The 14,571-nt window shown below is 41.0% G+C and overlaps 1 protein-coding gene across 1 annotated transcript in view; it reads left to right on the top strand.

Annotated features, from left to right (window-relative positions):
- Positions 1-14,571, top strand: part of LOC126412444 (E3 ubiquitin-protein ligase RNF103-like) — a 135,221-nt gene that overhangs the window by 41,802 nt on the left and 78,848 nt on the right. Inside the window, exons 4-5 of the mRNA XM_050082052.1 lie at positions 5,266-5,377; positions 10,381-10,839. Coding sequence (XP_049938009.1) covers positions 5,266-5,377; positions 10,381-10,839 — 571 coding nt within the window. The remainder of the gene's footprint in view (positions 1-5,265; positions 5,378-10,380; positions 10,840-14,571) is intronic.

Genomic DNA, 14,571 nt, shown 5'->3' with positions numbered 1-14,571 from the left:
CATTGTCCCAGGAAGGGGAAACTTTATTGACACATTCCTGGGGTCAGATACATCACATGATCACACTGACAGAAGCACAGGCACATTGACACAGGCAACAGAGCATGCACAATGTCGGCACTAGTACAGTGTATATCCACCTTTCGCAGCAATGCAGGCTGCTATTCTCCCATGGAGACGATCGTAGAGATGCTGGATGTAGTCCTGTGGAACGGCTTGCCATGCCATTTCCACCTGGCGCCTCAGTTGGACCAGCGTTCTTGCTGGACGTGCAGACCGCGTGAGACGACGCTTCATCCAGTCCCAAACATGCTCAATGGGGGACAGATCCGGAGATCTTGCTGGTCAGGGTAGTTGACTTACACCTTCTAGAGCACGTTGGGTGGCACGGGATACATGCGGACGTGCATTGTCCTGTTGGAACAGCAAGTTCCCTTGCCCGTCTAGGAATGGTAGAACGATGGGTTCGATGACGGTTTGGATGTACCGTGCACTATTCAGTGTCCCCTCGACGATCACCAGTGGTGTACGGCCAGTGTAGGAGATCGCTCCCCACACCATGATGCCGGGTGTTGGCCCTGTGTGCCTCAGTCGTATGCAGTCCTGATTGTGGTGCTCACCTGCACGGCGCCAAACACGCATACGACCATCATTGGCACCAAGGCAGAAGCGACTCTCATCGCTGAAGACGACACGTCTCCATTCGTCCCTCCATTCACGCCTGTCGCGACACCACTGGAGGCGGGCTGCACGATGTTGGGGCGTGAGCGGAAGACGGCCTAACGGTGTGCGGGACCGTAGCCCAGCTTCATGGAGACGGTTGCGAATGGTCCTCGCCGATACCCCAGGAGCAACAGTGTCCCTAATTTGCTGGGAAGTGGCGGTGCGGTCCCCTACGGCACTGCGTAGGATCCTACGGTCTTGGCGTGCATCCGTGCGTCGCTGCGGTCCGGTCCCAGGTCGACGGGCACGTGCACCTTCCGCCGACCACTGGCGACAACATCGATGTACTGTGGAGACCTCACGCCCCACGTGTTGAGCAATTCGGCGGTACGTCCACCCGGCCTCCCGCATGCCCACTATACGCCCTCGCTCAAAGTCCGTCAACTGCACATACGGTTCACGTCCACGCTGTCGTGGCATGCTACCAGTGTTAAAGACTGCGATGGAGCTCCGTATGCCACGGCAAACTGGCTGACACTGACGGCGGCGGTGCACAAATGCTGCGCAGCTAGCGCCATTCGACGGCCAACACCGCGGTTCCTGGTGTGTCCGCTGTGCCGTGCGTGTGATCATTGCTTGTACAGCCCTCTCGCAGTGTCCGGAGCAAGTATGGTGGGTCTGACACACCGGTGTCAATGTGTTCTTTTTTCCATTTCCAGGAGTGTAGTATATTAAACACTAAATCTCCCTTCTTTCTATAAAAAAGGAGATAAACTAACCACCTCTAATTACAGACATATTTCTCTCCTTCCAATCTTTTCAAAAGTGTTTTAGAAAGCAGCTTGTCATAAAATATTAATTTATTCTTCTGAGGAGAACTTGCATACTGCCTCATAGTTTGAGTTTTGTAAAAGATTCTCCACAGAGAACTCACAAATGAAGACCAGGCAGAGCTAAACAAGAAAAACATTATCCTGTTGGTATATTCTGTGACTTAGCCAAAGCCTTTTTGTGAGGACACAAATATCTACTTGGAAAGGAAAAATAAAGATTAGGGTTTAATGTCCTATTAATGATGAGGTCATTAGGGACAGAGCAGAAGTTCATATTGGAGGAAGGACACCGAGGAAGATCGGCCCTGTCCGTTCAAAGGAAGCACCCTGGCATTAGATGTAGGCACATTAAGGAAACCATAAAAAAACCTAAATCTGGATGCTTAAAAAAGGATTTGAACCACAGCTCTCCTGAACACTAATCCAGTGTCCTAAGCACCGTACCACTTCACTTAGTTCTATATGCAGGCTTATAATATTGTGGCATTAATGAGATTACTGTTGCATATACTGGTCTTAATTTAATAATGAAAAGCAGAGAATCACATTATCAGGCTCTAACACATAAGTGAAGCTAACGTGAGAATGGGAAAATGTGACAGGAAGGGGTCTCATAAAGATAAGAACTAGGTGTGCTGTTGTTCGAATCCTACATAACTGACTTCCAGTGGCAAAAGCATACCAATTCAGTGTCTAAAATGAACATTAGCAGATGCAGCTCAGACGATAGCCGAACAAGCCCATGGGGTAGTCATAAAGTTTTAATTATTACCTCAAAAAAGTAAAGTCACACAACAAATTGTGCAAGAACTTGATTTTGGCAGTAGCAGAAATGTTTCTGCTGTGTCAGGTCAATCCAGGTCGGTAAGGAAGTCTTCTGTATTGGGCTGACACAGCTGCAATATTCCCATTGCTGCCAGAAATGAAATTACCACATGAAACACCACTTTACCATTTAGCTGCATCATTTTGTTTGGGCTCCTGTAGTGTCATTAAAAAATAAATAAATAAAAAAAATACATGACTTTATTTCTTTCAACGTGATAATTAAAACTTCATGACTGCCCCTTCTAAAGTCCTGCTAGGTCAAGAGTTTGTCTTAATCTAACACACACTCATATTATGCAATTTCAATTATGGAATAATGACCTGGTGGCACCAGAAAGAAGGCATTAATGGTAATACATTTAATGAAACACACTGTATAAGAATACTTGTTGTCCAGTTAAATTGAATTCAACATGTACAGGATGGGCAAAGTAAAACTGCCACAGAAAACATTTACAATAAAATTAATCCAGGATTGGCCCTTGTTAATGAACATCTCGGAGGATGACATAAATGGTGATTTTTGATATTGATGCAGTGCTGTGCTCAATTTATTGAAGTGTGCTGCAGTTCTGCCTGAAGGGTAACATCAATAGGGTTTTCAGTGTTCTGCTGCAGCTACTCCAGTGCGTACAGACTATTTGAGTACACTTGACCATTCAATTTGCCCAATACATTACATGGACTCTGTTTATCGTCCTCTCCTCACTGAGCACCTCATGCACTCATGACAATTTGTCTTGCTAAAAGTATGTATACCGTCATTCATAATCTGTGAGTTGATCCATGTATGTATTAAACAGTTTCTGGATGTACTGGTTAGCGTTAACAGTTTGGTTAAAGAATCATATGATGCGGACACCAGACATTGTGCACTAAGTACCAATCTTGAAATTGTGCAACAGCTCTTCAGAAGTACTGATGGAGATTTTCCGATGAACAGAAGTACATGTTCTGTGACTTCATACCCGTTACAGGCTGAACCAGTCTTCATACGAGGAAATTAAAACTGAAGATCCGATAGTTCTGATTTCACATCATTCAGACACCTCAATAACAACTTTATATGCAAAATTTGGTCTGGGGACTTTAATTTGTGCAGAACAGTAAATTTGTAAGGATAAAGATTCAGGTACTTTATGATAATATTTTGACATGATGATCTCTGTTTTCACTTGTACACATAAACAGCATTGAACTTTTGTTGGACTTCATTCTGGGCTTTCCTTCAGTCAAGCAATGTTTTCTAGTGTTCAAATGCTTTCCAGGTAGTTACAGCTTTTATTCACTGCAGAGCCAGTTTTGACTATTTTACCACTAAGTTTTGTATTTAAGCCCTTTCTGGAGGTTTTCAAGGAATATTTCACATCTTAAACTCTCGCATAAACACTTCCACACAGGCTGTAGCTAAGCCATGTCCCCTCAAGCCTGCTTCTCTCACTGGCTCACTTGAACATGACGACGCAGCAAAGTACACATACAGAACACATGGGAAATGCACATGTGCAGACATGTGATACAACCGATTAGTGTACCGAAATCATGATTTGCAGCATTTGCTGTAATAGGCTGTGCTTCTTTACTTTAAAAAGGATCAGTTCCACGTCGGACTTAAAAATATTTTTTGGGCCAGTTTCATTTTTCCCATCCTGCAGATAAACTAATCAAAAAGCTCAGTTCAGTGTGTTTTGACCTTATGAGCACCATTCATTTTGTTGAGCTAAAAGCAGATGCGTTGCTTATCTTGCATGTTGTCCCTTCCTAGAAAGTAGATAATCTTACATTTTGCATCTTGCAGTAAGCCTTTTTAAGGCTCGTGGCTTTCTTATACTAACTTCTCCAAACATTTATTCCTTAGTATTTTATGTTGCTGACCAAAAAAAGTTTTTTTTTTTAACTGAACTGTTATCTACTCAGTCACAGTACAAGAAACAAAGATAATTTTCACATAGACTTTGATCTTTGACTAGAGTCCAGAGTGGCATTACATAGCCTGGTGAGATGCTGTTCAGCAAACTCCCACTGGATTATGAATAGTAATGCACTGTAAATAGGACTCAGTATTTACAGGTGTAGGTAAATATTTTCTTTGAAAAATACCACTGTAATCAATGTGAAGTAACTGTTACCTATTCGTTATAACAGAGGACACAACAGCAATATTGTGAAAAGTATAGTTGCTACTCACCATATAGCAGAGATGCTGACTCGCATAAGGCACAACAAAAAGGCTGTGAGAAAGTAAACTTTCAGCCAGCAGGGCTCTTGTCAAAAATAAACACACACACACACACACACACACACACACACACACACACACACACATGCAGCTCAGACACACATGACCACAGTCTCTGGCAGCTGAAGCCAGCCAGAGATTGTGGCCATGTGTGTGTGAGTTGCGTTTGCATGAATGTGAGTGTGTATGTTGTCTATTTTCAATGAAGGCCATGTTGGCCGAAAGCTCCCTTTCTGACAGTATTTTTGTTGTACCTACCAGTGACTCAGCATCTCTGCTATATGGTGAGTAGCAACTATCCTTTTCATAATTTTATTACATTCCATCATGGATTTTCCATTGTTTGATTTTGTGTTGGAGGACACAGCAGCTTATTTAAAGGTAGCAGATTTATTTCTAATCTACTTGATTAAATTTAACTGGTATAGAGATATGGTGATAGTTTACCTTTTTTTTTACACAATGACTGAATGAATGAAAGACTAGACAAATGAATGCTCTGTCACACTGAAAGTTCTCACAAATATTTCGGAAGAGTGCAGGACATTAAATGATAATTGTATTTATCTTCATAAAATACAAGAACACATTATTATTTAAAAAATAAAAGCTATTTCATTTTAGAATGTATCTCATTTAATCACCCTGGATTCTGAAATCAAAGTGTGTTTGGGAGAAAAAAAAGTTATTTTTTTTCTGTAGACTATGTGGCAGTAAAGGATGGGATCAGCCTCTTCTACTCCTGGCTCTACCAAAGGGGTCAAGGCCTAAAGATAGAGTAATTCTTCGTACTTTCACTTCAACAAGACCACAGGTAAGATATAATACTGCTTTTTATTCTATTCGCAAACTATAACAACAACACATGTTCATGGAATATGTCATTATACTAAGTGAATTAATTTGTCCAAGAATTTATTTCATGAATATTTTTTTTTTCTCCATCTTAACAGAGATGTAAACAAAAAACCAAACAGTGGAGTAATTTATTTGAAATTCATATTTAGCTGAAAGGAAAACCTTTTTATAAAACCTTACTTCAATTACTTAAGCTACACATACTTTTTTTTAAGTGTGAAATTATGCATATATTAAATGAATCTTTGAAAAGAATAGCATGTTATTATCCTGTGCAAGCCTCCTCATCTCTGAATAACTACTGCAACCTACATCTTTGTGCATCTGTTTACTATATTCATCTCTTTGTCCTCCTCTCTGGTTTTTACCCGTCCCCCCCCACTTCCCTCTGGTACAAAATTGGTGGTCCCTTGATGCCTCAGAATAAGTGTAATCCCTCCTCCTTGTTAGTTTGTGTCCCAAATTTATTTTCTTCCCAGTTCTATTCAGTACTTCCTCATTAGGTATGTGATCTACCCACTCAGTCTTCAGCATTCTTCTGTAGCACCACATCAAAATCTTCTAGTCTAGACTGTTTATCATCCACATTTTTTGCTTCCATACATGGCTACAATCCAGGCGAATACCTTCACAAAAGACTTTCTAGCACTTAAATCAATATTCGTTGTTAGATTTATATTCTTCAGAAATGCTTTTCTTGCCATTGCCAGTCTATATTTTATATTCGGTATGCTTCGGCCATCATCAGTTGTTTTGCTGCCCAAGTAGTAAAACGCATCTACTACTTCAAGTGTCTCATCTCCTACCCTAATTCCCTCAGCATTACCTGATTTAATTAGACTACATTCCACCCTGTCCATTCCCTACATTCCACACTGTCCATTCCATTCAGCAGCTCTTCCAAGTTTTATGCTCTCTCTGACAGAACAACAATGTCATTGGCAAACACCAGAGTTTTTATTTCTTATGCCTGGACTTTAGTTCCTACTCCAAATCTTTCCTTCCCTTTACTGATTCCTCAGTGTACATATTAAATAACATCAGAGATAAGCTACAATCCTGCCTCACTCCCTTCTCATCCACAGCTTTGCTTTCATGCGCGTCGACCCTCATGACTGCTGTGTGGTTTCTGTACAAATTGTAAAAAACTTTGCACTCCCTTGTATTTTACCCCTGCTGCCTTCAGAATTTTGAAGAGAGTATTCCAGTCAACATTGTTGAAATCTTTCTCTAAGTCTACATATGCTATAAATGTAGGTTTGCCTTTCCTTAACCTATCTTCTAGCATAATTCATAGGGTCAGTATTGCCTCGCATGTTCCTCCTTTTCTCTTGAATTCAAACTGATCTTCCCTGAGGTTGACTTGTACCAATTTTTCCACTCTTCTGTAAAGAATTCGTTTTAGTATTTTACAACTTTGACTTATTAAACTGATAGTTAAGTAATATTCACACTGGCCAGCACCTCCTTTCTTTGCAATTCGAATTATTATATTCTTCTTGAAGTGTGAGGGTATTTTGCCTGTCTCATACATCTCGCTCACCATATGGAAGAGTTTTGCCATGGGTGTTTCTCCCAATGCTATTAGTAGTTCTGATGGAATGTTATCTACTCCTGGAGCCTTGTTTCTGTTTAGGTTTACCAGTGCTCTGTTACATTCTTCTCACAGTATCATATCTCCCATCTCATCTTCTATTCTGTCCTCTCCATCTCTATAATATTGTCCTCAAGTTAATCTCCCTTGTATAGACTCGATATATACTCTTCAACCTTTCAGATTTCCCATCTTTACTTACGACAGGTTTTCCATCTGAGCTCTTGATATTCATGCAGTTGCTTCTCTTTTCCCCAAAGGGCTCTTTAATTTTGCTGTAGGTGGTAGCTGCTTTTTCTCTAGTGATATATGCTTTTAAATCCTTACATTCCTGATTAGCCATATTGTACTACTGTCAATCTCCTGTTTTAGACATTTCGCCTGCTTCACTTGTTGCATTTTTATATTTTTTCCTTTCATCAATTAAATTCAGTATCTCTTGCATTATCCAAGGATTTCTAGTAGGGCATGTCTTTTTACCTATTTGACCCTGTGCTGCCTTCACTATTTCATCCCTTAAAGCTACCCATTCATCTTCTGCTGTATTCCTTTCCCCTGTTCTAGTCAACTGTTACCTAATACTTCCTCTGAAACTCTCAGCAACCTTTGGTTCTTTCAACTTACCCAGGTCCTGTCTCCTTAATTTCCTACATTTTGCAATTTCTTCAGTTTTAATCTACAGTTCATAACCAATAAATTGTGGTCAGAGTCCACATCTGCCCCTGAAGTGTCTTACAGTTTAAAACCTGGTACTGAAATCTCTGTCTTACCATTATATAATCAATCTGAAACCTTTCGGTGTCTCCAGGTCTCTTTCAGATAAACAGCCGTCTTTCATGTTTCTTAAACTAAGTGTTAGAAATGCTTATATTATACTGTGTGACAAATTTTACCAAGTGGGTTGTCCTTTTATTTGTTTCCCACCAGTGCATATTCACTTATTATTTTTCCTTGTTTTCCTTTTCCTATTACTGAGTTCCACTCCCTCTTCACTTAAATTTTCATCTCTCTTAAGTATGTGAATAATTTCTTTTATCTCATCATACATTTCTTCAATCTCTTCCATCACCTGTGGAGATAGGTGGCATATAAATTTGGACCACTGTTGTTAGTGTTGGCTTTGTGTCTGTCTTGGCTACAATAATACATTCACTATGCTGTTTATAGTAGCTTACATGCATTTCTATTTCCTTATTCATCACTGTACCTACTCCTGCATTACTCCTATTTGATTTTGTATTTGTAACCCTGTATTCACCTGACCAGATGTCCTGTTCCTCCTGCCACTGAGCTTCACTAATTCCCACTATATCTAATTTTACTCTATCCATTCCCCTTTTTAAATTTCTAACCTACCTGTCCGATTAAGGTGTCATTCCATGCTCCGATCTGTAGAATGCCAGTTTAGTTTTGCCTGATGACAACATCCTCATGAGTAGTCCCCGCTCAGAGATTTGAAGGGAGACTGTTTTACCTCCAGAATATTTTACCCAAGGGTATGCCATCATCATTCAACCATACAGTAGAGCTGCATGCCCTCAGGAAAAATTATGATAGTTTCTTCTTGTTTTCAGCCTTTCACAGTATTAGCACAGCAAGGTCGTTTTGGTTGATGTTACAAGGCCAGGTCAGTTATCCAGACTGTTGCCCCTTCAACTACCCGAAGAAGCTCTTCAGGGACCACACATTTGTCTGGCCTCTGAACAGATATCCTTCTGTTGTGGTTGCATCTATGGTATGGCTATCTCTATCACAGAGGTACGCAAGCCTTCCCACCAACAACAAGGTCCATGGTTGAGAGAAGCATTTAAAGTATTCCAGCAAGCGTTAATTAAACTAGTCATCCTATCAAGGGAACACAGTCACTGTTAAAGTTTTTAATGTTTGGTATTGCGAAACATTGACCGATAAGTTCAAAACCTGAAATTTCTTCCACAGAATAACCTACAGCTGTAACAGTGACACCCATCAGGATGTGGTTCACAAAGACAGTTATTTATTTCCGTACGTTATGCTGTGGCAATGTACATCAGCACATAAGAGAATCCTGACACACAGTTTTAACACAGGACTTAAACACACATTTTGCCAAACTGCTGACTCAAATTAATTTATTGCGTTTAATACAAATACTGGGACCAGTTCCTTGTGCAGGAAATTTGCAGTCATATTAAAGGGAGAGAAGCACTGTCACATAGGTAATACATTCAAGTCCAGATACAAAAGCACAGATTGTCAACAAAATTACAATACATAATAAGTAAATAGAAATCCCAAGCCAGTAAGACTAAGAAGGATGATCTACAATAGTTTTTAAAAATAACGAAATGCACACAAGAGAGTGGTGTTCCGCTATGCTTCTATCTTATGCCAGCCAATCTGACATGATATAACACCAGGCGACTCAGTATTGTAAAGTCTTGTCAGGTGGTGCACTGTTGTAAAGGCTCTAGCTGCAATTTGTAGACAAGCAGCATCCATAGAAACTCTGTCAATATGCCATCTTCTGAGCCTGACTGGAATGCATTACATCCCATACTGTGATTAGGAAACAGTAAGCTTGAAGATAATCAATTGTTGTAATATGTGTATACTGTCTTGACCATAACACTGTTGTAAGCACATTTGTGTTAGAATTCTGTTACCAAAACAATGCCACCGTAAAAAAGCCCACGTATTTTCCACTGAGTGAGTCTTTATGCATGCAAAAATCAGTGAAAATGCTTGGCTGCTGTCTGGCAAATATCCACATCTGCTGAGATTTTCAGTACCAATTGCACTTTTCCGTATTTTCTTAGTTGTTAATAACATCATAATGTTAGGATTTTTATTTTCTTCACACAATGTTCTTTTATCCAATTTAGTGCCATCTGCAAACAGTTTCTGACCTACAAAATTAATTTTTAAAATTTTGCAGTAGTGATTGACCACTAAGGGTACCTGTTATTCAGGTTATGGTTTTGCAACAGTTTCTTTGCAAGCAGTACGCCGTTCTTAATGTTGGGTACATTCTTGAAACAACAGCCTACTCTGGTTTTACCAGAAATAAAATTTGTCTTTATGTTCCACAAATGTTTTTAAATGTTTAATAGATAAACACAATCCAGTAACTTTGTGAAGGATTAGAACCGTATCCCCTCCCCATCCTGTAACCCTTACAGCATTAGTACCTAGGAGTTAGTGATGTGCCAATGGAAGGAAGTTATTTATTGACATTGGCTCAGCATATTACTGAAAAACTGAATGACATTAATTTTTTTATGTGTATGGTTTGGATGTTTATACAAATGCAGAGAGATCATTTGCTTTTTAAATGTGAAATGTGTATGCATATTATATGTTTTAAGAAAAATTTTTGTCCACAGGCAATAGTGGAATGGGTAAGAGAACAGCTGTCCATCAGAGTAAAAAGAGTGAAAAGTGTTGAGGAAGTTCAGTCAGAGTGGTTCGGTGAGGATGAAGCAGCTGTTAATGCACAAAACAGTGAAGTCCGTGTGCTGTTATTGACTCATCTTTTACATCCACCACTCTTCCTGGCAGCACTCAGTGTGAAATTCACAGGACGAATCAAGTTTGGAGTGTTTACTGTGAAAAAAGAGGATGCAGAAATGGTGCGCAAGAAACTTGGTCTGTCAGATCAGAAGCTTCCAGCATATGTTGTTGTGACACCAGAGAGGAAGGTTGTTTATGGTCGCAGAAAATTTGAACACTTCAATTATGCTGCTATGAACCTCTTTCTTCGTTCTGTACAGCCAGAAACTAATGATGTCTTCCTGTGTAGCTTAGTGCTGGTCAACATGCTTGTCAGTATTCGGATGTTTCAGGTATAGTTTCAGTTCTTTACTGTATATTTACTTATCTTGTGAGCTTCATAAAAGATAAAATTCAGAAAACATGAAAGACATTTTTGTCTCTGCTTTGGCTATTCAAAAGTAGAAGCTCGCACTTAAACTACCATCATTTGGGTATTCAGTATCTGATTTAAATGGTGCCCATTCAACATTATTCTGCAATATTTGCACTTTGATCAGGTTTTTCTTTTACGAGTGCTAATTTATTTATGTATTTATTTCCATTGAACAGATGTTTTTCAGTGATTACTTATGGCTTTAACCACAAATTGTGCGCTAGTTGACAGCAAGTGAGGAGGACTTATGAATGTGCTGCTGATCGTGGAGAGTTGTTCATTCATAACAAAATATTTTATTTCAGTACCTTCTCTCTCTCTCTCTCTCTCTCTCTCTCTCTCTCTCTCTCTCTCTCTCTCTCTCTCTCTCTCTCTCTCTCTCTCCCCCTCCCTCCCTCCTCCTCCTCCCCTCCTCTCATTTTTAGGTAGTACTGTTAATTATTAAATTTGTTAATATTCCCCCCCTCCCAGGGGACACGCAGTTCTTGAGTGAGTATGTGCATGGTGAGCATGGGAGTCAAAGCCACTGCAGTACTTCTTCCTTTCCTGTGCTGCAGTTTTATGTTCTGAGTATATCTTTTCTCAGATTTATTCTCTAGCACAGATTTCCTACTAAAAATCTAGCTTGCTTGCAGGATATAGAAGCCCCTCCCACTATGTTCCTTCATTTTACACCAAACAATGGTAAATCTAGGATGTACCAATGACAATATTGCAAAAAGAATAGACTGCTACCACAATACAGTGGAGATGTTGGCTCACAGACAGGCGTAACAAAAATACTACTAAACAAGTAAGCTTTTGGGAAATGGCCTTCTTCTGAATTAAACAGCATACACACACAAACATTCACACAAATGCAACTCCTACACCCTTGACCACTGTTTCTGGCTGTCAAGGCCACATTGCGGAGGCTAGACTGGCTGGTCTCGACAGCCAGAGACGGTGGTTGTGTGTGTGTGTGTGTGTGTGTGTGTGTGTGTGTGTGTGTTTTGTTTGCATGAATGCATGTATGTATGCTGTCTGATTCACAAGAAGACCATTTGGCCAAAAGCTTTCTTGTTCAGCAGTCTTTTTGTTGTGCCTGTCTGTGGCTCAATATCTCCACTACATAATGAGTAGCACTCTGTCCTTTTCATAATATTGTGTTTATTTTACATCACATATTTTAACTTGCATTAAATCCTCAGTATTTTAACTTGCATTAAATCCTTAGTCCTGGGTGTGACCTACACCTTTTCAAAGCTTTTTACAGAAGCGTGGACTGTGTGGGAAAGGTCGACCAATGCCCAGAACAGTATCTAGTCCACTTGGAGGGTTGTCTGGTACCCATATGGTCATAGCCCCTAGCTATGCAGAGAATGCATTATTGATGCTCGAGCTGTCACCTCCCACATACGCCAGGGATTAGGCGCCTGTCCTTTTAGGGGCTTCGAGACTCAGGGCCCTGCCATCAAGCCAGATGGCCTTTGCTCTGGCTGAGTGGTGCCCATGGGGGAACCGTCATTTGGATTATGTAGTATCATGGTGGGTACCTGACACTATGAAAAGACCAAGGTACCACCCAGTGCTCACAAAACTCTGGCAGTCTCTTCACACAGACCACAATTCAGTGCACATCATTAAGATCCTAGGCACTTTTCTTTCATGGTCATACCATGAGAAAAAAGCAAAACTAAATGGCTTGCAGACACTTATTCTCCTCAATTCCTAGTTTTTAGTCACAGACAGAGGGTCCATTCTCTCTGCAAACTCAGTGTTCTTTTTGGAGAATATTGAAAACATATACAGTGAACTGTCTTTCCTTAGTAAATTACAGAATGATTCCATTGTTATTTAGAAGCCAAATCATACCCAGTCTTGGGCATCATTCTCTTGGAGTTCCGTGATACACATCTTACCATAACACCCCATAAGAATGTAAACATGCAAGGTTTCATTTTCCACCAGGACTCAATGCAGCAGATGGATGAAAAACTACATGAACAGTTGGAGAAGTGTAGGATCCATTGTGGCCCGCCGGACCACAAATTTGATGCTAGAGCATTCATGCTCACTTTTCAGTGGGGTTCACTTCCAGAGGAGTTCAAAACCACGATTTACTGCTGTGATGTGAAGCCATATTTCCCATCCACAATATGACACTTAGAATGCCAGTACTTGGGGCTTATGTCTTCCTGGTGTATGTATGACCCAATTTGTGGAGAATGTGACCAGCCAGTTCATGAAAATTCACAACATGCGCCACCACCTGCCTGTGTCACTTGCAAGAAGGACCACCCTTCCCATTCCTGAAGTCTGCTATCCTAATCAAGGAATGCAAAATACATGAACTGTAGGTCTTCGATCGCCTCTAATATTTTGAAGTTCGGAAAAAATATGATACTTTATATCCTGTCTTCATAGTATTGATTTTTGCCACTATGTGGCCACGTCGTCAGTGGTACCTGATGTATTTACTCCCCCGGTGTCGCCCTTTGGTAGTGGTGCAAATAAATTGGACTATTGGGGCAGTAGGCCCTCCCCCTTGTGGTACCTGCAGCACCATCTTCATAACCATGGTTCATGCAGCACCATCTTCGGAACCACTCCCTGCACTTGGTCAGAGAAGCAGCATCCTCTTATGGCATCTACTGGTAACAGGACTCCCTTTTGGGAACTCCCTCCCCAGAAACCTACAGATGAGCCACCCAACACCAATCAGTAGCTGAGGAGCCTTAAAGAGTGGAGCCCGGGACTCCCCGTCCCTCTTCCATTCCTACACTTTGTAATCTTACCCTCCCACACATCACTATTAAATTTTTCGGTGTCCTCATTAGTTTCAAAAACTTCGAGAGGCATAAAATATACACACATCAAAAAAAGTTTTGCATTACCCCAGTTCCTAGAACTCCGCAAGATAGTGTTGACTGTGGATATTGTATCACAGACACAATCCCTTTGACTGTTCAGAGATGTTACTGAACCTTCCCAAATATGTAAAAAAACCATGCATGAGCAGCGCCTATTAGATGGAGGGGATCCTAAGCCAATCAGTTCCAATCATTCCTCCAGGAAGGAGGTACATGGCTCGTGTTTGTCTGTAGTTAACTGTGCCTAGACGGTCAATACCGCAGTTCGATCGCATCCGCATTGTTACTTTGTGCCAGTAAGGGCTCTCAACAAGGGAAATGTCCAGGCATCTCGGAGTGAACCAAAGCGATGTTGTTCGGACATGGAGGAGATACAGAGAGACAGGAAATGTCGATGATATGCCTTGCTCAGGCCACCCAAGGGCTGCTACTGCAGTGAATGACCGCTACCTACAGATTATGGCTTGGAGGAACCGTGACAACAATGCCACCATGTTGACTAATGCTTTTTGTGCAGCCACAGGACTTAATGTTAAGACTCAAATTGTGCACAATAGGTTGCGTGATGTGCAACTTCACTCCTGATGTCCGGGGCGAGGTCCATCTTTGCAACCACAACACCATGCAGCTCGGTGCAGATGGGCCCAAAAACATGCCGAATGGATCACTCAGTATTGGCATCACGTTCTCTTCACCGATGAGTGTCGCATGTGCCTTCAACCAGACAATCATTGGAGACCTGTTTGGAGGCAACCTGCTCAGGCTGAATGCCTTAGACACACTGTCCAGCAAGTGCA

The sequence above is a fragment of the Schistocerca serialis genome, chromosome 1, assembly GCF_023864345.2.
Source record: "Schistocerca serialis cubense isolate TAMUIC-IGC-003099 chromosome 1, iqSchSeri2.2, whole genome shotgun sequence".
In the NCBI taxonomy this organism is placed as follows: domain Eukaryota; kingdom Metazoa; phylum Arthropoda; class Insecta; order Orthoptera; family Acrididae; genus Schistocerca; species Schistocerca serialis.
Note: the sequence above shows the minus strand (reverse complement) of the source record. Positions and strands in the feature narration are given on the sequence as shown.